Source organism: Haliotis rubra, unplaced genomic scaffold, assembly GCF_003918875.1.
Source record: "Haliotis rubra isolate DU_JTF1 unplaced genomic scaffold, ASM391887v1 Scf577, whole genome shotgun sequence".
Lineage (NCBI taxonomy): Eukaryota > Metazoa > Mollusca > Gastropoda > Lepetellida > Haliotidae > Haliotis > Haliotis rubra.
In genome coordinates, this window is record NW_025767276.1 from 675,247 (window position 1) to 700,108 (window position 24,862).

Here is a 24,862-nt window from a genome sequence, read left to right on the forward strand (position 1 = left end):
CACCAGTGCGTCGTAAATTAAACAACAGACAGCTTGGTCAATATATTCAGCAGTCTGATGTCGCAACATCGCCTAGAATATGCCAGCTTCACAAACGATCAATGATTGGTTAAGTGCTTTTAAAGGTGATAACAGATAAGAGATTAACCGGAGCTGAGCTAAACCAGTACAGTTGGCCTCCCACGTAAACAATCTGATAAACCGTCATCGCTGCGCGGGATTTTTCGAGATAAGGACATCCACTGGAACAAAGCTCGTCCTGGGGCAACACCATGCACGTGTCTCTCGCTCTGACTGCAATCCTGTTCGGAGTTTTATCCTCTACCCCGAATGGCAGAGCTTTCAATCTGACAATTGTCCACACAAACGACATTCATGCACACTTTGAGCAGACGAACATTCATGGAGGCCCTTGCTCGGGGAAGGACGCAGCGGCCAACAAATGTTATGGCGGCTACCCCCGTATTGTGACCAAAGTCAAGGAATACCGGAACCTTAAACCCAACAATACCATTGTCATTGATGCCGGTGACCAGTACCAAGGAACGCTGTGGTTCTACTACTTCGGAGGAAATGTGACCGCGGAGTTTGTCAACTTACTCAACTACGACGCAATGGTGAGAGTCCTCAATGTCTTCTAAATCCTCAAATTATATTCTCCTGTGTGTTATCCTAGTATCCATGGTATTTTATTTACATCACATTTTGTCATTTTAAAATTATTCTTTCGTAATATGAAATTTGGGTCATAAAGAGATTAGCTGAGCCGATTAAATACGTTCTCGAAATATACATCATTTAAATCGAGCTATACTTGAGTGGCGTTCTCATATAACATTACCTCTCACTTGTGTTGTGTGCATTGAAACGCTTGTTGTACTTTGGCCAGAGATACTACCTCCCTTCAACTGTTGTCCGATAAAAAACTACAGTCTGTAGCTTGTAGCTGCAAAGAAAATATATAACACGTCGGATCATATGTTAAATGATCATAGTTTATGTCATGACCTCGATAAGCCGGAAACCTTTCGGACAATTTCTCCTGGGAACGTACATAAGTATACACCATACAAGTCCCTTATACATGATTTTAGCATGTGTCTTAGACTCTAGAGACACTGAAATTGAAACTAACTCAAATCTAGAATGACTTTGCAAGTGTAGAATGCCTTAGCGGTGGGACTGAAATTCAGCATTGTTTGGGAGCTCCTGTAAGATTTTGCTCTGGCACTGAATGTTAGTTTGCTTTGATTCAGTAACACACACACACACACACACACACACACACACACACACACACACACACACACACACACACACACACACACACACACACACACACACACGCACACACACACACTCACTCACACACTCTCACACACTCTCACACACACACTCTCACACACACATATATACGCACACACACACACTCACTCACACACATACACGCGTACACACACACACTCACACACTCACACATACACGCGTATACACACACACACACTCTCTCTCTCACTCATACACGCGTACACACACACGCTACACGCGTACACACACTCACGCGTACACTCTCACTCACTTACACACATATACACGCGTACACACACACACACACACACACACACTCTCTCACATATACACGCCTATACACACGTACACACACACACTCTATACTCACACACACACACACTCACTCACACATATACACGCGTACACACACACACACACACATATTCATACATCATACATACTAACGCAATAGTGTGTTTAGTTAGGTTAGCTAAACGTTAGTTTGGTTTTATTCAATAGTACGTGATGTATTAAGCGGGACAATAATTGCGTGATCGTTACCACCAGGACCAGTGGGGTTCCACTCATCAGATGTTGTCACAGCTACCAATGTTACATCTAACTCTTTACCCTGTTTATCTAATCTATCTGTACTTCCTGACACATCTACCACCTATTTCGTATCTCAAGTGTATGTCCACCAGTGCATCTATCCAGCTGCCAGTGCCTATATCTAACCCGATATCTAACCCCTGACTCTGTAGTAACCAATGTTTGATTGCAAAAGGGAGAGCGAAGGGATTGGTTATAATTACATGTGAGTGAGTGAGTTTGGATTTAGACCGCACTCAGCAATATTCCAGCGGAGGTCTGTAAATAATCGAGTCTGGACCAGACAATAAAGTGATCAACAGCATGAGCATCGATCTACGCAATTGGGAATCATTACATGTAATCACCATACCCCCACCTGTGTTCACAGTAACAAGATTCTCAGGTGCAGCTTCGTATAGATAACATGATTGTCTAGCCTCTACCCCAAAAGACTTTATGACGTGAAAATATTATAACACAAACGTACACACACACGCACGCGCGCGCGCACACCCACCCACACACAAATAACCACCATCCAACCTCACACACTTACACACATACTTTATCTCTCTCTCACTCACACACACACTCACACACACACGTACGCACGCTTGCATGCATTTACTGGAAATATGTGAATGCAGAGTATTTAGTAACGTTTAAACATTCTTCTTCACTGTGAGCTAAAAGGAGCATTGTCAGCCAAAGTTCTAGATTTGTCAGTTACCGGCTGTAATAGACTTCATACACTACTTGGATGTAAGGACATGAACCCGTTTTTTTAGGTGGGACCACCTAACGCTTTAACCACTAGGCTACCCAACCATCCCCTGTAATTTGTGAGATGGCGATGTGAGTATTTAGGTTATCACTTGTGATACCTACACTGAAATTACTTATCAAATACGCACATGATGCCTGTTCTGAGACCAGCCCGGCGACGCAAGTTGACTACAGCTATGCGAGGCCCCTACTTCAGGAGTTCTCACAAGGTTAACATAATCAAAGGTTGACTCACTGTCTCAAGTAATTGAATAGTCTCCTTATGTGCTGAAATCCCTCCCCAAAAGACCCATCCCATCAAAAACCGAACAAACAGAAAATGAATAAGAGGTTGTATTTCCATAATCACACGTTTTAAAAGAGGATCCAACAACAAAGGAGTTATGACACAGCCTTGTACGGTATTGTCATTTCCTGGAGAAAAACCTGCGTTACTACCGTTAGACCTTGCCAGTCGTGGGAAATGTAATGATTGGCGTTGAACTGGTATAAATTAATATGTAACATCACACGATAATGGTAGCGTCAACTCATACAGCATTCATTATCACGTCCATGTGTCCACTCATCTCCCGTATGTTGACTCACATTCCCCTGATAATTATCTTGACCATCAGAGAGAGCTGTGTTAGTATTGTATTTGATATCTGTCATGACGCATGTACAGCGCGTTATCAGTTAACGCTTTCAGAGGCTGTCAACATTTTATTTTATCTGTAATGACTTTTTGTATAGATAGTTTCATTATTAATCAGTGCAATCGTGTTCATACTGGCTTTCCGCGTAAAAAACAAAATGTGATTTTAGTTCAAAGATATGTTTTGTACAGCCGGTTTTTATTATTAATCAGGGCTGTCACGTTAAACGTGGCATTCGACGTATAAACTAAACCGTGATTTTATTTATAATGATTTTATGTGCTGACAGATTAATCACTAATCAGTGTGTGTGTGTGTGTGTGTGTGTGAGAGAGAGAGAGAGAGAGAGAGAGAGAGAGAGAGAGAGAGAGAGAGAGAGAGAGAGAGAGAGAGAGAGTAATAAGAGAGAGAGAGAGAGAGAGAGAGAGAGAGAGAATTAATAATAGATTTAGTTTTAGTTTTACGCCACTTTAATCAACAATTACGCTACCCCACCGCCTGCTAAGATAGAGAGGGGGCGGTGGGGTAGCCTAGTGGTTAAAGCGTCCGCTCGCCATGCTGAAGACCCGGGTTCGATTCCCCACATGGGTACAATGTGTGAAGCCCATTTCTGGTGTCCCCCGCCGCGATATTGCTGGAATATTGCTAAAAGCGGCGTAAAACTAAACTCACTCACTCACGAAAATAGAGAGATACTGGAATATGCACGGAGATTACGGCAATCACCACGTTAAATATTCCCTGTTAGTAGCTCATACTCATAACATAATACATCGTAATAATTCAACTGAATATCAAACCGTATCCAATTCCAGTTGGTTGTTAGGGCAACAGAGCTAGGTAAATTACACGCCAATAAGTTGACACACACCACTTGTTCTAATGGGTATCTATCACCCCCTGATTAGTAATGGACTGTGCGTCTTCGTCGGGTCAGGTCAACGCTTCCGTCTCTGTGTTCATGGGCACTCGTCAGTTGTCATGCAATCGATTTTCGCAATTGCAGTGTACTCAGTATTGTGCATTGTTCTGGAAACAATAACCGTGAATAATGTTTCCATTTCACATTCAAATACCACGTATAAACACCATGTTAACAATAACCAACATCAGTCTGGGATGTTCGTACTGTATGAACGTTGCTCTTTGTTAGCGTACAAAACTTACGATCGGATCTAAATCGAGTTTCTAAATCGACGGCATAACTGTGGAAAGTGTTTCAAATTTTAAATTTCGATATCGCGCATAAAATACATGTTAAAAATCATCGACGTAAACTGTGACCTTCGATTTTGTATGACAGGTACGTTTTTTCGGGTTGAAACGGTACAAAAATTATCGTAGGGTCTAAATCGTGACGACACCCACGTAAATATTTGTACCAAACAACTGCAAATATTGTCATCAACGATCACCTTAAAAATCCTAACCGCCTCCATGGTGTAGTGGTTAGAGCGTCTGCCCGGAGACCGGAAGGTCGCGGGTTTGATCCCCGACCGCGTCATACCAAAAGACGTTGAAATATTGTACTTGTTGGTCCCTGCCTGGCGCTCGGCATTAATGGGTACAACAAGGACTGGTCGGCTCGGAGTCAGTATACTGTGTCTGAGTGGGGTACTCATGCGTCACTGCGGTATGGTATCTCAGTGGGCTAGCACTATAAAACCAGCTTAAGTCTGGGCTAGTACAAGCAGCCGCACATACACATACACACGCATGCACGTCGTCATATGAGCGAAATATTCTCAAGCACGACGTTAAAACCCAATTTCACCTTACCTCACCTCACCTGTTGGGAATTGGTTTAAAATCTCATAATTGATGATTGGTTCGTTACCACCGATCAATCATCGAAAATGAGTACTTGATTTGGTTAGGGTCATTTATGAAATTTGTTAATGCACAAAAAATAAGGTAAAAACATGTAGTTCTTTGGGGGGATTTTTTTTTGGGCCAAATTTCACATCTTTAAAGGATGACTAGTATGTTAGGAACATAAATTTCTTAGGAGTCTTTAAGATAAAATTCAATCATGACTTGGAACGAGCTTGTAGTGCTTATGAAATGTAACTCACAAAACCAACCTCGTGAAACATACTGTTAATTAAAACAAGTGTTCCAGAATTGTTTGTGTTCGATTATGAGAAAACATGATCGATTGCAATCTTCGATTTATTTCAATTAATCGTACCACCACTAGTGCTTATTTGGTCCTTTGCCGATTGAAAGGTTTAATCTAATCTAGCGGTGGAGAAACTGAAGTACTATACGTTTTGCGTTTTACAGTAACCTTTGTGCCCTTCAAAGGTTGCTATACAAAGAAATAGTTCTATGAGTTCTATGTAGCCTCAACTAGATAGTATTGTTGCTAGATAATGTATTCATGTATAAATATACTAAGACGTATGTATCATAAGCTCTGTATGACTCCCAGGCAGTAACAAGGTTAGGATAGGTTCCCATCCATCTGTTGCTTGGCGTAGGAAGCGACAAACCTGGGCCTATTTGATAGGCTCGGTGATTAAGTTGGTTTGTTTGTTTGTTGTTTAACGCCGCACTCAGCAACATTCCAGCCATATGGCGGCGATCTGTAAATACTCGAGTCTGGACCTGACAATGCAGTGATTAACAACATGAGCATCGATCTAAGCAATTGGGAACCGATGACATGTGTCAACCAAGTCAGTGAGTCTGATCACCCGATCCTGTTAGTCCCCTCTTAAGACAACCATGAATTGCTGAAGACCAATTCTAACCCGGATCTTCACGGGTCCTTCACGGTGACGTGGTCTGTTGTGTGTCATTGTACACGATGGCGTGGTTGGTAGCCGACGTTGCCACAGAGAACAATCCGCGCGGTCGCGGATACGATGCCAGCCATGATGACCTCATCCCAACCAGGAATTCATTTGGATCCACTAACTTAATTAACTGAAATGTCCATTTAGTTCAGTGATACAACGTTGACTTCCCTGTTGTATCTGTTAGATATTATGAATGCTTCAGATGAAACATTTAGAAACACGTTAATTATGAAATAATATAGTAAATACACTGGAAACAATACAGTTATATTTCTGTCATGTAGAACCCTGATACTATCAAATATGTCAGTCTGTTCCTATATCAAACGTGTTTTATGCCTATGCTGAATAATTCTGTCTGTCATACATTAAAACAAACGTATTATGTCAGGAAGTTACATAATGAACTCTACTGGAAGAGTTTCAACAAGGCTACATTATGCAGATCATATAACAGTAGACATCGTCCATGACTTTACCACCCAAATGGGTCATTGCACGAAAACATGGATTTTCCTACCAGGTAGGGGTAGCGTAGTGTCTGGAGAATTCGTTCGTCAGGGTGAACTCATTTGAAGCCTCATTTTTTAAACTGCTGGATTATTGCATAACACAGCGGAAAGTCAAAGTTGTTCTCTCACATTACTGCCAGATAACATATTCTGACTAGAACGAATGCTTCGTTCAGGGTTGCTTGTATAAAGCAATTTTACCTCTAAGGCTGTCTTTGCTATACTTTAACAAAACGTGGTACGGAGACTGTTTTTCGTTACTATGCTTTGGAATTTCCAATGTTTGAAACCGTCTAATGTAGGAAGATGCTATTTTTAACTTATCCTACAGCACGTCCTCGTGGCATTGTACAGATGCTATGGATAAAATGATTATGATACCTTTCTGAAACCTTAATGTAATACTATGTGAAATTAGCCAGTTACTTCTATTTTATTATCCCCCGCCGCGCGTTTAGCGCGAAGCGGGGGATATAGTATTAGGCTCCGTCCGTCCGTCCGTCCGTCCGTACGTACGTACGAATTGGAATATCTTAAGAACCGTTCACTAGATTCTTTTCATAGTTGGTACCTAGGTTCATCATAGTATAAGAAAGGTCCAAGTCAGGTTTGGTGACCTTGACCTTCATTTCAAGATCGCAAGGGGACTTTAACGTTTCACCTGCATGTCAAAAACCGTTAACTGGATTTTCTTCATATTCAATACCAAGCTTTATCTGGGGAAGGCGCAGGGCCCAGTCCATTTTGGTGACCTTCACTTAATTTTCAAGGTCACAGAGACACTTTGAAGATTTCAGCATGTTAAATTGTATGTTAAGATAGTCAGCAAGATATCGCAAAATATATTCACAGGATTTTCTTCATATTTGACACAAGCTTCAACCACGGAAGGCCCAGGGCCCAGTCACTTTGGTGACATTCACGTAATTTTCAGGGTCACGACGACACTTTGAAGATTTCATCATGTTAACCTGAATTGTCAGCAAGATATTTCAAGAACGGTTCACCGGATTTTTTCTTCATAGACTTTCAAGACTTCCCTTGAATGTTTTCAATAAGCAATTTCTTTAGTACTAGTTTTGCATATTTCATACACTATGACATTCATGTCAAGGTCAAAGCCAGTCTTGAAAATATGTGTGTGTTTAAACAACTAAAGAGCAAGATATCAAGAGAGGTTGACTGGTTTGATTTGATAATTTGCGGCGGGGGATTATGTCATCTTAGTGACAATGCTTGTGTTAAAACTTGTATTTAATTTGATATGCACTTAACATGTACCCTTGTGTATCAGGCGTTGGGCAACCATGAGTTCGACCGAGGCATAAGTGGGCTACGCCCCTTTCTGGAGGAAGTCACAGTACCCGTCCTCAGCGCAAACATCAACGCAAGTTTGGAACCAAGCATCCAGGGGCTGTTCCACAAGAGCACCGTGGTGACCATAGGAGGTCAGAAGATCGGGGTCATAGGCTACACCACCACGGACACCCCGTCAATATCAAAAACTGGTATGCTGGGCACATCGGGGCACTTATATATAGTGGAAGAACAGGGCACATGTATGCAGTGTAATATCAGGGTACATATGAACAGTGGAGCATCAGGGCACATGTAGACAGTGGAACATCAGGGCACATGTAGACAGTGGAACATCAGGGCACATGTAGACAGTGGAACATCAGGGCACATATAAACAGTGATTAGGGCACGGGTATTCAGTGGAACATCAGGGCACATGTAGACAGTGGAACATCAGGGCACATGTAGACAGTGGAGCATCAGGGCACATGTAGACAGTGGAACATCAGGGCACATGTAGACAGTGGAACATCAGGGCACATGTAGACAGTGGAACATCAGGGCACATGTAGACAGTGGAACATCAGGGCACATGTATACGGTGGAACATCAGGGCCATAATGACAGTCAGGGCCCACATCACAGTGGAACACAGGGTAGACAGTGGAACATCAGGGCACATATATACAGTGGAACATAAGGACACATGTATGCAGTGGATCACCAGGAAACGTGTCCACAGGGGAATGGAACATGTAGACAGGGAACATCAGGGCACGTGTATGCAGTAGAACACAGGGCACATGTATACAGTGGAACATCAGGGCACATGTATACAGTGGAACATCAGGGCACATGTATACAGTGGAACATAAGGGCACGTGGAAACATGAGGACACGTGTATACAGTTAAAACATCAAGGCACATGTATACAGTGGAACATCAGGGCACGTGTATACATTGAATGATAGGCAGGTGTATACAGTGGAACATAAGGGCACATGTATACAGTGGAACATCAGGGCACATGTATACAAAGGAACACAGTGTATACAGTCAGGGCACATGTATACAGGAAAGTGGATGTATCAGTGGAACATCAGGGCACGTGTATACAGTGAAACATAAGGACACGTGTATATAGTGAAAACATCAGGACACATGTATACATTGAAACATCAGGACACATGTATACAGTGAAACATCAGGACACATGTATACAGTGAAACATCATGGCACGTGTATACAGTGGAACATCAGGACACATGTATACAGTGGAACATCATGGCACGTGCATATAGTGAAACATCAGGGCACGTGTATACGGGGAACATCAAGAACTTGTATACAGTGGAACATCAGGGCACGTGTATACATTGGAACATCAGGGTACATGTATACAGTGAAACATAAGGGCACGTGTATACAGTGGAACATCAGGACACATGTATACAGTGGAACATCAGGACACATGTATACAGTGAAACATCGGACACACATGTATACATAAGAGGCACGTACAGTGAAACATCAGGGCATGTGTATACATTGGAATCATCAGGGCACGTGCATACAGTGGAACATCAGGGCACATGTATAAATCTGGATCATCAGGAGCACGTGTATACAGTGGAACATCAGGGTACGTGTATACAGTGGAACATGAGGAGCATCGTATACAGTGGAACATCGCGTGTATACAGTGGAACATCAGGACACGTGTATACAGTGAAACATCAGGACACATGTATACAGTGAAACATCAGGACACATGTATACAGTGGAACATAAGGGCACGTGTATACAGTGGAACATCAGGGCATGTGTATACATTGAATCATCAGGGCACGTGCATACAGTGGAACATCAGGGCACGTGTATACATTGGATCATCAGGGCACGTGTATACAGTGGAACATCAGGGCACGTGTATACAGTGGAACATAAGGGCACGTGTATACAGTGGAACATCAGGACACGTGTATACAGTGGAACATCAGGACACATGTATGCAGTGGAGCATAAGGGCACATGTATACAATGAAACATCAGGGCACGTGTATATAGTGGAACATGAGGGCACAATACATTGAATCATCAGGGCACGTATACATTGAATCATCAGGTCACGTGTATACAGTGAAACATCAGGGCACATGTATACAGTGAAACATCACGTGCTTTAACTACTACCCCCCGCCCACACCATACGTGTAATTTATTCACCAATACATGAAAATAAGATTCGTAAAGTATAAAAAGTGCTTGACCTATTATTAAGTTTCCTTATTTTCACCCGCAGAAAAACTGATATTCGATCCCATCATTCCCCACATGAAGGCGCAAGTTGACGCCATGAAGACTCTGGTATCAACAAGATTATTGCTCTTGGCCATGCCGGCTATCAGTTTGACCGGAAGATGGCGCAGGAGGTGGAAGGCCTGGATATTGTTGTCGGTGGCCACAGCCATTCTTTTCTGTACACAGGTATCATATGATTGTGCTTGTTCGTTTTGTTGTGTAACGCCGCAATTATTCCAGCTTTTGTCGGCGATCTGTAAATAATCGGGTCTGGACCAGACACCCAGGTGACATCATGAGAATTAATGAACACAGTTGGATTCGATAGCATATATAAATAAAATGTTATGGAAGAAGAATGTTAATACCAAGCACTCAGCCTTCTTGTTAAGTTTCACTAGTCCTCTACCTTCAACCTTCATACCAGCACTGACACAGGAAGGAAGCAATTGAATGAGCCGTCGGTAGGTCATCACTTTAATATTTTTGGGTCGGCCCCAGTCGATCAGGAAATGAAAACTGAAACAAACAAAAATATTGCCCTGATAAGTAGTCCTTAGGAATGTCAAACACGAAATAAACATTAAGATGATGATGATTTTTATTGAGACACATGTACAATGTGAATGACACCCCCCCAATTTATATCCAGTGTAAGTGACCCGCCCTGCATTTCATGTACAAAATCAATGACACCCCCTTCCCATAATTTTTAAGCATAATTTTAAACTATATTTTTATGTACAAAATTGCTGATCCCCTAGTACAAGTGTACAAAATGGGTGCCCCCTAAAATAATCAGCATCTCCCCCTAAAATAATCAGCATCTCTCACACACACACACACACACACACACACACACACACACACACACACACACACACACACACACACACACACACACACACACACACACACACACACATAAATTAATGAACGGTTCCTTAGTTTGACGCATTCATGGTATCGAACCACCGATCTGCAGCACTTCGGGCAGAAGCTGTGTCCACTAGACCACTGGAGTAAATTACAGATGGTGAGATCTTTAGAGAAGCCATATTGTATTAAGTTAAATGGATGTTGTTCGTCTATTTTGTACAAGTATGGTTCTCCAGACTAATGCCTTTTCCAGATAAAATAATGATTTCAGATACATTTCAGTGGATTTGCTCCTTGATTTTTGTTCTCAAAATGAATCAGTGGATTGTCTGGTCAGACTCGAATGCCATCACTGAGTGCTGTATTAAATACTTAATTGAGTGATAAATTTATTAAAACTATAATGAGAGGATATATAGTACATACCTTCTGTAAGCATCCACGTTTCGCGTGACTGTAACAGTTGCTTCCATCTTGACCCATGTAATGTTAAAGGTTGCGTTAAGCCAACCCACTTACTCACATACACTAGTACTGTTATCAGTACGTAGTGAATAATTACAAACGATGACCCGCTGGTTCATTCAATCCAGACTAAAGTACGCAAAGGCAGCAGGTTGTAGACTAACATCTAGTCTCTGAAATGAACATATTTTACAGAAAAACTGTTCCCAAATTACATTCATAAATGTAACAAATGGGAGCCCAGAGACTTTCTCAATTTTCAAAAACAGTGGTAATCTAAACTTGCCACATATTCTAGTCTTGCATGGTCTTTATTGCGTATATTTAACAGACTATGGGTGGCGTAAAACCGCTACCGACAACGGAATCCTTCAGTTGTACGGTACACCAGGTATATTTCTCCACATGATTTGTGTTCTGATCCCAAGGTACACCCCCCATCAATAGAGAAGCCCGTGGGACCGTATCCAACCATAGTAACACAAGCCTCGGGGCAAAGGTCCCAGTGGTACAGGCCTACTGTTACAGCAAATTACATTGGGCATATAGAACTGGAATTCGACGACGATGGAAATGTTGTGGCATGGGAAGGAGGCCAATACTTCTAGATAAAGACACACCACAAGGTAAATCGTTAAACAATTATATCTCGTCAAAAAGTGCGCGTGAGTATAGGTTTACATCGCTTTTGGCAATATTTCAGCAATATCACGGCAGGAGACAACAGAAATGGGCTTCACACATTGTACCCATGTGGGGAATCGAACCCGGCGTGACGAGCGAACGTTTTACCCCACCGCCCCGCAGAGATGAGCTTCACACGTTAAACCCATCTAATAAACTCAATCCAGGACTTCCTGTGTCCAGCAAATGCACTGACACTACCACGCTGCTCCAAACCCGTGGAGTATTGGTGATATCTGACGTTATGGGTAATGTCAGATCCTTGATGCAAATTAGCTTTATTTGATGAATGTCTGATACAGGCAAACATATCCTGCTGCCAAAACCTCAAGGAAAACATTAAATACCTGCTTTGCAAATATACTCTCCCAATAAAGAAACGCATCTTGAAATAGCAATTTCATGTAGCAATGAATTAAAACGTGATTCATTTTACAAAGGTTTTGCTCTGTTTATGAGTCCTATGGTGTTTATGTTTGAAACATCACAACAAAACGCACCATCCGTAAAATAGCCGTATTTAACAGCATGATTTTCAATTTCGGCGTGTAGTGTCACAGAATACACAATTCACATGCAATGCACGTGAAAGTTGGGGATCAGATAGTCTCAATGATGGGTATAAAAGTTGATCGCTGTCTGTCGATTATTCACTGTATTTGGAATATTGTTGACGAACGCAAAATGCCACGTCTAAGTGAAGCCAACCGTCATATCGCCATTGGTTTGCTTGAAGCTGGCCAGTCTCAACGTGCAGTTGCCCGACGCATGAATGTTCACCAAAGCACCATTTCATGGCTCTGGGAGAGATATCGCCGGCAGAATGAGGTAGCAGATGCCCCTCGTAGTGGGCGACCTCGAGCGACCACTGCGGCGCAGGATCGCTACATCCGGGTACATCACCTGCGTCATCGAACAGCTACGGCGACCAGTACCGCTCGACAAATACCCGAATTGAGGAGGCTTTCTGCACAGACCGTCAGGAACAGGTTGAGAGAGGCTGGTTTACGTGCCAGAAGACCTTATTTTGGCCCTGTGCTTCGACAACAACATCGTCGACATCGAGTTCAATGGTGCACCAACGTTCAGGCCTGGAACCTACCGAATTGGCGTAGAATCTGGTTCAGTGATGAATCACGATTTCTTTTGAACGACGCGATGGAAGAATGCGGGTGTACAGACGTCGACGTGAACGTTTCGCCGACGCTTGCGTTCCCCAGGTGGACAGATTCGGCCGGAACAGTGTTATGATGTGGGGAACGATCACCTGCCGTAGGAGAAGTGATTTGGTGATGATCCAGGGCAACCTGACAGCTCAACGGTACTGTGACGAAATCCTACGCCCACACCTCCTTCCAATCATTGATCGCCAGAGGGAGTTGTTTCAACAGGACAATGCCAGGCCCCACACAGCACGTCACACTAGAGACTTCCTCCAGAACCACAACATCAATGTGCTCCCCTGGCCCTCAAGATCACCGGACTTAAACCCGATCGAACATCTGTGGGATGCCCTGGACAGACGGGTGCGACGCCGTAACCCTCAGCCCCAGACACTTCAGCAACTCGCACAGGCACTACAGGCAGAGTGGGCTGCGATTGGGCAACACGAGATTCTGAGACTTATTCGTTCGATGCCGAGGCGATGCCGTACAGTTCTGGATGCCCACGGTGGTCACACGAGGTATTGACTTCAGCGCCACCACAGTTCTCCATGTGACACTCAAACTGATTTTCCTCGAGTTGGTGCCAAAGACGGATAAGTCTGCATTCTCAGTGTGCAATTTCGCTACATTTCATTGACTCATAAAGCCTACAAGATGTTTAAAATAAACATAAAAATACAGTTGAAATTCCTATATGCGTTTTTTTTTTTGGGAAAGTATATTATGAGAGATTTCAAATATTTCTGAAAAAAAACAGTTACCATTTTGGGATAAAGAGAATCATACATGCAGACGCGATTTTTATTTGTTTAGAGGTGAGGTGAGGTGAGGGTGAAATTGGGTTTTACGTCGTGCTTGAGAATATTTCGCTCATATGACGACGTGCATGCGTGTGTATGTGTATGTGCGGCTGCTTGTACTAGCCCAGACTTAAGCTGGTTTTATAGTGCTAGCCCACTGAGATACCATGCCGCAGTGAAGCATGAATACCCCACTCAGACACATTATACTGACTCCGAGCCGACCAGTCCTTGTTGTACCCATTAATGCCGAGCGCCAGGCAGGGACCAACAAGTACCATATTTTATCATCTTTTGGTATGACGCGGTCGGGGATCGAACCCGCGACCTTCCGCTCTCCGGGCGGACGCTCTAACCACTACACCACGGAGGCGGTATATTTGTTTAGAACATGATGAACGTACATATCCCTTTATCTGATGTTCATCTGACCACACATAGCCGGACCGGTGGTGGCCATGTTCAGGTTTTAAAAAAGCCCAATAAAGCCATAACTGATCTGCTGGTCAGCGTGACCAATGTTGACAACCCATTTTCTTACGTTACCGCCATACGAGGTCACGACGTTATTTGATTTCATTAGTCTTCAATTTGCAACATCGTTATTCCCAAGTTCCTCACTTACTCCGCGAATATATATTATGTTGTTGGACCTCTAATTCCATTGACTGCATTGCAGATGCGGACACCCTGTTGAAGATGGAGCCCTGGGCAAAGCCGTGAACTCGTCCGCCCTGGCGGTTGTCGAGTGCAACTGACGTCTTCCTCCAGGAGATGAACACGACTGCCGCAAAATAGAGTGTAGCCTGGGTATGTCGAGGAGAATCTGTTTCGGGGAATACATGCATGTTTCGTTTGTTTTAGCAAATTTGACGAAAACCAGTTTATGTAATTTTTTTTTCTTCACGTTTTATAACATGGAACACGAATGGGTCATATTTTCCAAACGCTGAAATCACAGGGCCTTTCATCCTCGAATGAAAACGTATTGAGGGAAGATAGTTTTGGACGTTACTGTATTTTGTTGTCGTGGTTTTCTAGGTAATGTCTTCACAGACGCTATGATCTACAAGTTCCTTCAGCTTGAAAAATCCACGAGGACTACTGGACTTCCGTTCCTATAGCTCTCTGTAATGGAGGGATACGTTCGCCAATTGACATTGGTAAGTATATCATCATAACGTGCTTGTGTTATCGATGAGATGAACCATTCTCCCACAATTTATTCTCATTATCCGATAATTGAGTTCTTCATGTTTCAACTCTTTCAAGAGGAACTACTTTCGAACTCGAACTGTGTAATGCTATGCGTTCTATTGACTCAACGCTCCCATCAATTCCACGAGGAATTTCCAATGTGTCGTTGCAAACAATGGCTGTGAGTGATTAGGTACAGTATGTTAAACTAACTGGGCGATTCACTCAAACATTGTGACTCTGAAGACTCTTCACATTACATTAATTATTGTATATGACAAAGAAAATAATACCTTTAAGTGTCTTCGTATCCACCAAAGATTCGCGACCGCCTCCGTGGTGTAGTGGTCAGAGGGTCCGCCCGGAGAGCGGAAGGTCGCGGAGTTCGATCCCCGACCGCGTCATACCAAAAGACGTTAAAATATGGTACTAGTTGGTCCCCGCCTGGCTCGGCATTAATGGGTACAACAAGGACTGGTCGGCTCGGAGTCAGTATAATGTGTCTGAGTGGGATATTCCTGCTTCACTGCGGCATGGTATCTCAGTGGGCTAGCACTATCAAACCAGCTTCAGTCTAGGCTAGTACAAGCAGCCACACATACACATACACGCATGCACGTCGTCATATGAGCAAAGTATTTCTCAAGCACGACGTTAAACCAAATTTCACCTCACCTCACCTCACCCAAAGATTCGCTTAACACAATTTACACTAAACTATGTTTTTAACGAACACGGTTTCAACGAATTAACTTATATAACGACCTGCTGTTTTATCATTGTTGATCGGCATTCTAGAAGTTAGTTCAGTTTACTGTACATTCGTAAGATATTTACGATAAGGATACGTACTTCGTTATTAGTCTCTGTATAGACACACCCGTGACGTAACCCATGCTTCTTGTCCTCAGAGGCGACTAACGGGATCGGGTGGTCAGGCTCGCTGACATGGTTGACACATGTCATCTATCCCAATTGCGTCGATCGATGTTCATGCTGTTGATCACTGGCTTGTCTGGTCCAGACTCGATTTTTACAGACCGCAGCCATATAACTGGAATATTGCTGAGTACGGCGTTAAACAACAACAATCAGTCAACAATATATGTTTACCCGACCTACTGCCAATAGGTCAAGATGATCCTCTTTCGGGAGCAGTACACTACTTTCCTCTGTATAAGGATACCTGAGATGCGTTATGGCAAATGAAGTGCTCTTGACTTTATGTAATGAGATGTAACAGAACATAGGTAAAAAGACAGGGGATGTATATGGTTGATTCAACGAAAAGTGTACACAGCATGTTTGGGCCCATAACAATTTAGCATTACTATCTTCACTTATTTTCGGCACAATCGGCAGACGATTCGGGCCATATATAACATGACTATTTTTTATAAAACATTAACCTTATGGGGGACAAAAACAGGTCATTTTATTCATTTTGACATATATTTTACAAATGTTTTGTTGAAAACATATTGTGTGTTAAATACTAGTGAAACTGGATGAACAGAAGTGTATTAATCTGATTGCCAAATATTTCGTGATTAAATCCCTGAAATGATTTTGCCTAGGGCTTAATTCGTAATTTTGGTAATATGTTTTCAAGTGGTATTTTTTTTGCGTTACCTACGAATACAATTTTCAATGACTCTGTCAATTTATGTAAATGCAACACAAGGTTATGTTTTGTATTACTTTTACAGCATTAATATGTAAATTACTCAAATGCAGTGGCGTTACATAATATTTCTTACAAGTAATAATCAAGGTCTGATTTGGTAAAAACAATCACGTTACCTACAAATACCATTAAATATGTTGCTGTTTCCACAAATGAACACATTAGTGAATGATATCCTAAGTTCAAGTGCAAAGGCAACAAGGTATACGTGTGCCACATCTGAACATTTTCTGTGCTGTTTTACGAAGATATCACACAAAATAACCTGTATTCGTAGGTAAATTTTAACTCCCAAATGTTACATACAAGTACCAACAACTGATCACATTCAAATAGATTGGTGGAATGAGAACACGTGACATGTGTTCCATTTAGAAGTCATCGTAGATGAGACCAGACAATATCTGGGTGATTTGTAAGTGTATTTTACATTTTCTGTAATGGTTGGTTAAACGCATGGTTTTAATGCAGGCGAAATTACAATGAAAAGACGTGTTATCCGTGCTACCATTCATGAACGATATCGACCGGATCAAGCTGAAGGGAGAGTTCCTTCTGCAGGCCTTGGAACATTCCGTGTCCAGGTATCCGAAGTCTGAATCTGACGACCTTTTGGCGGCTTCTTACAAGTTTCAGGTACGTGTTAGTCTGTGTTAGTCTGTGTAGAGTTATGTCCCTTAGACCTGCCATATTGTTCTATGACTAGCCATCTATATCACACGTATTATTGTTTTTAAGATTTTCAGTTTCCTATGGAATCCTAGAAGGTACATTGTCGCGTCGAATTGTCGCGTTGTCGCCCTCACAAAAACAAGCAAAAGGTGTCAAAATTAACCAAAGCGCGACAATGTGACAACGCGACATTTTGGCCATTTGTCGTATTGTCGCGCTTTGAATAATATTTTTGTTCATTCAAAGAGCGACAATGCGACATCGCAACACGTTTTCAAAGTCAAAATTTGTTGCGTTGTCGCCCCATGTTATATGTGTAAAAAGCCTTAAAATGCGTGACAACGCGACAATGTCCCTTCCAGGATTCCATTGTTTCCCAAACGTAGTAAATACCTCAGTCCTGCATCACTATCATCTGAGGGGCTTCATCTCACATGAGGCTGACAAACTATGGAATTAACAAATGGTCCACTGTTGTACTAGAGTCATGTACACTGAAATGTGGTGAAGTCGAATTCAGCAATACATCGAGTAATACCATGTTTGAGACGATTATATGGTCTTTAACTAAAAATGACTTAATGCAGATGGATAAATCTCAACGAGCAGAACAGAGAATTAAAAGAAGGATCATTTTGAAAGTATGAACTGTGTTCCAGGTTTGGTAGTGGCATATGACGTCAGCAAACCAGTTGGCAGCCGAGTGGTTGATGTCAAAGTACGCTGTTCCAACTGCACAGTTCCCAGGTTCGATCCCCTTGACAAAGAAACGTTGTACACCATTGCACTGCCGACCTTCACAGCTGGCGGGGGCGACGGCTACACCGTCATACGCGACAACAAGATACAAATGCCACCAATTGGTAAGTTCTCTTTAAAATTGGTGTTTATTATATACGCTGCCCTTGTGGTGGGTGAGTGAATTTATTTTTACGCCGCTTTTAGCAATATTTTACCAATATCTCGGGGCCACCAGAAGTGGGCTTCACTCATTGCTCCCATGTGGGAATCGAACCCGGGTCATCGGCATGACGAACGAACGCTTTAACCACACGGCTACCCCAACGCCCTTGTATGTATTCAGCTTAAACTATTTTTTCTCCATTTGTAGTACATATAGAGGATTCTTCATCACGTGTGTTTTCTTAACACAGAACTCTACAGTAGGGAATATCACGCGAGTCTTCGTTAATCGGGATTTGCCGAACCTTTTGCAAATTATATTTATTTATCATTTTCACATTACTATTTCGCTTTTATGAAACAAATGCTCCCAAGTCGCCTTCAGAAACGTGACGAATCATTACGTATTGCGTGTAGTAGTGACAGATACTTTCCGGTGAACCAAAATAAACGACCTGTTCACTACATTTTCGTATATTCATTCGCTGAGAAAAGAGGATATTCAAGTTAAAAAAGCTGGCACAGAGATTGGCAGAATAAATTCAACTTAAATAAGAACAGCGATTCTGTATCAATTGATTACATGGTATAATTTCCTGTTTACCTACTTTGCATATCAAATTTGCAGACTTATGTCATACTGGGTTTTATGTCATAAGCTAACGTCACGGATAAATGCTTCAGTTAAATGATATAGTCCCTCAAGGATATATATTAATTTTCTTTCTTTCCAGGGGCTCTTGACTCGGATGTATTTGTCAACTATGTGAAGAAATTTTTCCCTTGACCCAGGGTGTAGAAGGCCGTATTCGTTTTGTGACGGAACCAGATTGTGGCGTGAATGGTGGCGTCGTAACTTCCGCAAAGCTGTCAGTCATCGTTAGTGTGATATTGATACTTATGTGTAATTACCTTTAGTTGAACCAAGGTGCATTCTCTTCAGTGACATTGGAAATCCTGAGAAAACATGAGGCAACATGAGTGTCACAAATGTATTTTACTAAACCGGAATTCCTCGTTATTTGAATTGTTTTGTTTACTTTTTCCAGTTTCGAATTTCCCTCGTTATATAGTTTATATTTGCGTAAGTTGATTATTTTCTCGTTACTTGAAATCAATTTGTCCTCGGTGCTACGACTATTTTCTCGTTATTGCAATAAAAATTGTTATTAGTTTGTTAGTTTAAGATATGAGAAATTTTGGGTTGAAATTTTATGATGCCAAAGAAACCACTAGGCTTTTGTCATTCGAACCCATATAGACCTTCTTCGGTTGCAATCGTTGGAACGTTTGTAGAAAACGTCCAATCGAACATAACCGACCAAGAAAATCTCGATCGAAGGAACGTGTGCGTTGAACAATGTACATTTGGTATGTTTCCTGGTCTAGTGTCGAAAACATCTGGTGTCATCTCGCATACACAATGGCTTTTCGAAGAGTTACATATTAAGCACATCTCGTCAGGTAAATGTATTCCAGTTACAAAGAATCCCTTTAGCTACGAATGATACAATGATCTTCATAACAAAGCCTTAGACGGAAACGTCAATAAAGCTATATCTATTACTCGAACTGTGTATATCTTGAGGTAAGTACATCAGTATAATGATACATCAACTGACTCAAGCAGATTGAAAAGTTAACGTTAATGTTCATTCTGATGTGTATCATTCATGCTTTGTACATTACCGTCGCTACTATGTCCATGTGCTGTCATTCCCTAAATTTGTGTATGAGCATATAGATTGTTACCATATATATCTGTCGATATCTACATCTGAATACATCACTTTAATGGCCTGAGACAGCTATGAACATGTCTATTTGAGAAAGTAGATACGGATGCCAATAACACTCGGTTTTGCTTTCAAGGGTAAATCTGAGTTTACATATGGACCATTGTTATGTTTATTCAATGTTGAATTTGAGAAGAAGACAAACACTGAAGATGCATTTGCCGCTGAATCGCGCTAAATCAAACCGATCCCGATCACGGCCCGGTTGCACAAAACGAGCTCAGTGCTATGACTGTTTTGAGTCTGTAGTACAGAGAGCTTGGGACATTGTACACAGTGCTAGTCATTATTTTCTTTTCAAAAGTCGATTATTCTAAGACAGTCTTATAATGACTGAGTGCGGCGTAAAATAACAATCGCTAGACTGAAGATGACGTGTATTTGCATTCTGTAGACACATGAGGTTTTGTGATTAATTGTATCATAAATTCAAGCATTTCAAACGCACACATTTCCGTTGTCTGTAACAGTTCAGATTTGACTTGAGTTTTACACAATATCATTATTTTGTTAGTTGTACAGTTATATTTTTCATTAAACCCTTAAATTAAAGAAAAAACGTGCCACAAACATGGAAGGGGGTGGGGGGGGCTGAATAGTCAAAAATGGTTATATCATGAAATTCAAACAGTTTAAATGAGTGAGTGGGTCTGGTTTTACGCCGCTTTCTCAATATCACAGTTGGGGACGCCAGTAATGGGCTTCATGCTTGTGGTGAATCAAACCCGCGCGTCTTCAGCTTGAGTAGCGACCGACTAGGCTATCCCACTGCCCTAACGTATGCATGAACTCGGCATAAACGCACATGAGACAGAAACAATAGTGAAACATATACAAAATGGAATTGTGAGCGGATACAGCAGTGAATAGTTTCTCTTCCTCTTTATGAGAGGGGCGGTGAGGTAGCACAGTGGTTAAAGCCTTCGCTCGTCACGAAGACCCGGGCTCGATTCCCCGCATGGGTATAATGTGCGAAGCCCATGAAGTCCCCCGCCGTGATATTGGTGGAGTATTGCTAAAAGCGCCGTAAAACTAAACTGACTCACTCTTCCTTTTTATAACTTTGCTCATTCTATTTGTAGCAGTTGAGTCTGAGGGTTTAAAGGTAATCATATGGAACATTCATGCAATTCTAAGTTTGTCTGCAGTTGTCTGTAACATTATGGTATATGGGTTTTATATTGCCAGTTGTATTCTGAACCCCGAAATTCACTAACCGTGTTGGATAGATTTGGGACAATGATAAGACGGAGACACTAAGACAGTGTGTGCGGAATCCTGTATCTCGCCTGCCACAGCTGACCTCAGCCAAGCAAAACACTGTGCCTTTCTTGATATGACATTCTGAAGGACACATATTGTGATCATATTTTTATACCTTTAAATTTGAATTACCAATGTAATGTTCTCATTCTAATTATCCACCTGAAGAAGGGGCAAGAACTGGCCTAGAAACACCGTGGTAAACAAATAAAGAAGCCATTATCCATAAGATTTCTCTTTATTACTACACCAATTTCTAAATGCCTTTGAAGAATTTCACATATATTGTCATCGTATTTTTATACCTTTAAATTTGAATTATCAATGTAATGTTCTATTTTCAATAGCGTGAATAGGACTTTTGAGTAATAGAATTTATGTTGTATGTGTGGTAGATATAATTTCATATTCCCGATAACGTATTAGTATTTAAACGTATTTGAACACCGAAATGTGTGCCTTCGTTAGAAGGTTTACGGTAGTCATGACTATGTGCCTGTTCGTGACAAGACAACCTCGGCGGCCATATGGCCTTAATGGGCGACTACGCACATTTTGTGTGGAGATGGCGTGTTAACAAATTCTACAAGTCAAGGAGGTTATCACACAGAAGTCTGAAACAGTCTGTAAGTAGAAGACATAAAGTGAACTGAAACTAGTATTGTTCATATTGTTTAGTATGCCTGTGTTCATTAAACAGTTTGGGAACATTGCAATATTGTATTTTATAATTCTTTTGACATGTTAGTGAAGACACGATACTGTGCTGCCTCCGTGTTAATGCCTCGCCATGTTTTCTTGTCCGCTGTTTGTATGATAGATATTTTGAGGTGAAGCCTTTCAGATGAGGCAAGTCATGTTTCTACCGTTTCCAGACCACGAGCAACGCAATTGTAAAGCCATGAATCAGGATTTTCAAACTTAATGAAGATAGATAGAAGGTCCGCAATTCCTTACAACGTGTGAATCCTTAAAGGCACTATTTCACACTGCACTTCTCTGAACATGAATAATCATCTCTCTCAACAGTACTAACTATCTGCCCTCAGGGAAGTTTTCGATGTACGGAACAACTGTTTACATCCCATATATGGCAAGTGTTCTCTGTTTGGAAGCTGTTCGCCTCGAAGTTTCAATTATCGATTTCAGGCAAGTCGTAAGGGATAATAAGTCTTTTATTGCATCAATAGGACGCTAAAGAGTGAGTGCATATGTCCCGATATATATGATATAGCCCAAAATATGGTCGAAAATGTGTGAAATTGTGCCTTTAAAACGTCCTTTAAGCCATGTAAACTTGTTATCACAACCATTGTTTTCCCCATCTGTATGTATATTCGGCTGTATTATGATGGAATAATAACTACAATTAAAATATTACACAAGCGTCAACGCATTTCATTCAATGGGTGCGTGTATGCGTGTGTGCGTGTGTTGATTGACCTGTTTCTCCTAAGACACTTACTAGATTTCCACCAGTGCTGTAACTCAGGGCACATGGGTTACGATAAAACCACGACCACACACAGATAGAGTGAGTGAGTGAGTTTAAGTTTACGCCGTTTGTAGCAATATTCCAGCAATATCACACTAGAAAAGGCTTCACACATTGTACCCATGTGGGGAATCGAACCCACTAGGCTACCCCCACCTCCCACGCACAGATAGAGATGAAGATGTTTTGGTACACATGTTCGCCATCAGCGAATCCTGGCGCGACAAAGCGAAGTAACTGTGCAGACTTCTCGCGTCCTTTAACGTTTCAAGAAATATGCATACCCTTGAAATAGTAAGTTAACCTAGAAATATATACGCAAAAGATGAAGCGTGAAACCAACAAACAACAATTATACGAACAACAATTGTATTCTATAATTTCATAGGTTTACAAAAATCATACACATTACGGTAAAGTAATTATATGGTGTCAGTACACAAGACAGTGTAATACAAAACTCAATGACAGTACAACGGCGGCATGAAAAGGATAACGGTGGTAATAGAAGTAAAGTATGTGACTATAGTATTCACCTAGCAGAGTGAGTGAGTTAGTTTAGTTTTACGCCTCTTTTTAGCAATATTCCAGCAATATCACGACGGAGGACACTAGAAATGGGCTTCACACATTGTACCTATCTGGGTAATCGAACCCGGGTCTTCGTCGTGACGAGCGAACGCTTGAACCACTAAGCTACCCCACCGCCCCGATGAATCCTGTGAAATCATGTTCATTATTGAACCCGGGACCCTGTATTGTTTGACAGCAATTTGATTGTCAAGATTCAGGAAAAGCATGGCAAATATGAAGAACTAGCTTGCAAAAAGACACATGTCGTGTACCAAGTTGTCCTGCTCCCTGCTGTTCTAGATACCTTAGGGTTGGTACCTCCCAATCTGACACACTGGACAATGCATAAGGCTACAGTATTGAGATGACCTCACGCAACTTCCGTACCAGGGTCCCGATTCACGATATTCGTAAGCCAATGTTAAACTATAGAGTTACGACAGGTCGTAACGTTACGAACGCTTTGTGGATCGGGGCCCAGAAGTCCAGTTCGCAGTCTGGGCTGTGCGTTAAGGAGGCAAGGACCCTGGGCTGATGATGAGCCTAACTAGCCAATCTGGTCCATCATCTGGACCCTCTTTGCTGCATATATTCATTTTATTCTGTAAATTATATAACTACTAATAGCGACGTATTCATCATGTAGGATGGAGATTCAACGTTAATTTTATAAAGATCACTTCGTAGTTTGCTGTGAAGGAATTGGCAAGAGAGTTGTTAGAGACACATAGAAACATGGTTTTATTTCAGAAAATGTTTCATATTTGAACATCGATATCATCCACGTGTTTCATTGCTGTAGATGTAGGAGTATACATTCATATCACCATTCAGCTTTCCCTGTGGCACAATATAAACGTTATTACATGTGTACAAGACGTTTTCGATTACGATGAAGTATTTTAACACTATATGTTTCACACAACACACAATTCAGCAGTACATAATCGTACTCCAGAATACCTTGTTAAGTGTTATACGAACAATGCATTCATCTATAATGACATTGATTCATCGCAGGATGCACATCATAACTTGTTTCTGGCTATTCCCATCT

At 41.6% G+C, this 24,862-nt stretch overlaps 1 protein-coding gene across 1 annotated transcript; it reads left to right on the plus strand.

The window, feature by feature from the left end:
- The first annotated feature begins 20 nt into the window (after nt 1–20).
- On the plus strand, nt 21–22,450 carry LOC124254588 (5'-nucleotidase-like). Its single transcript, XM_046688419.1, is given in 10 exon segments — nt 21–617; nt 7,919–8,132; nt 10,227–10,288; nt 10,291–10,414; nt 12,002–12,160; nt 12,163–12,195; nt 17,594–17,755; nt 18,435–18,638; nt 19,413–19,454; nt 19,457–22,450. Coding segments are annotated over 10 exon segments (1,485 nt in total). The 5' UTR covers nt 21–272; the 3' UTR covers nt 19,597–22,450.
- Nucleotides 22,451–24,862: the final 2,412 nt, after the last annotated feature.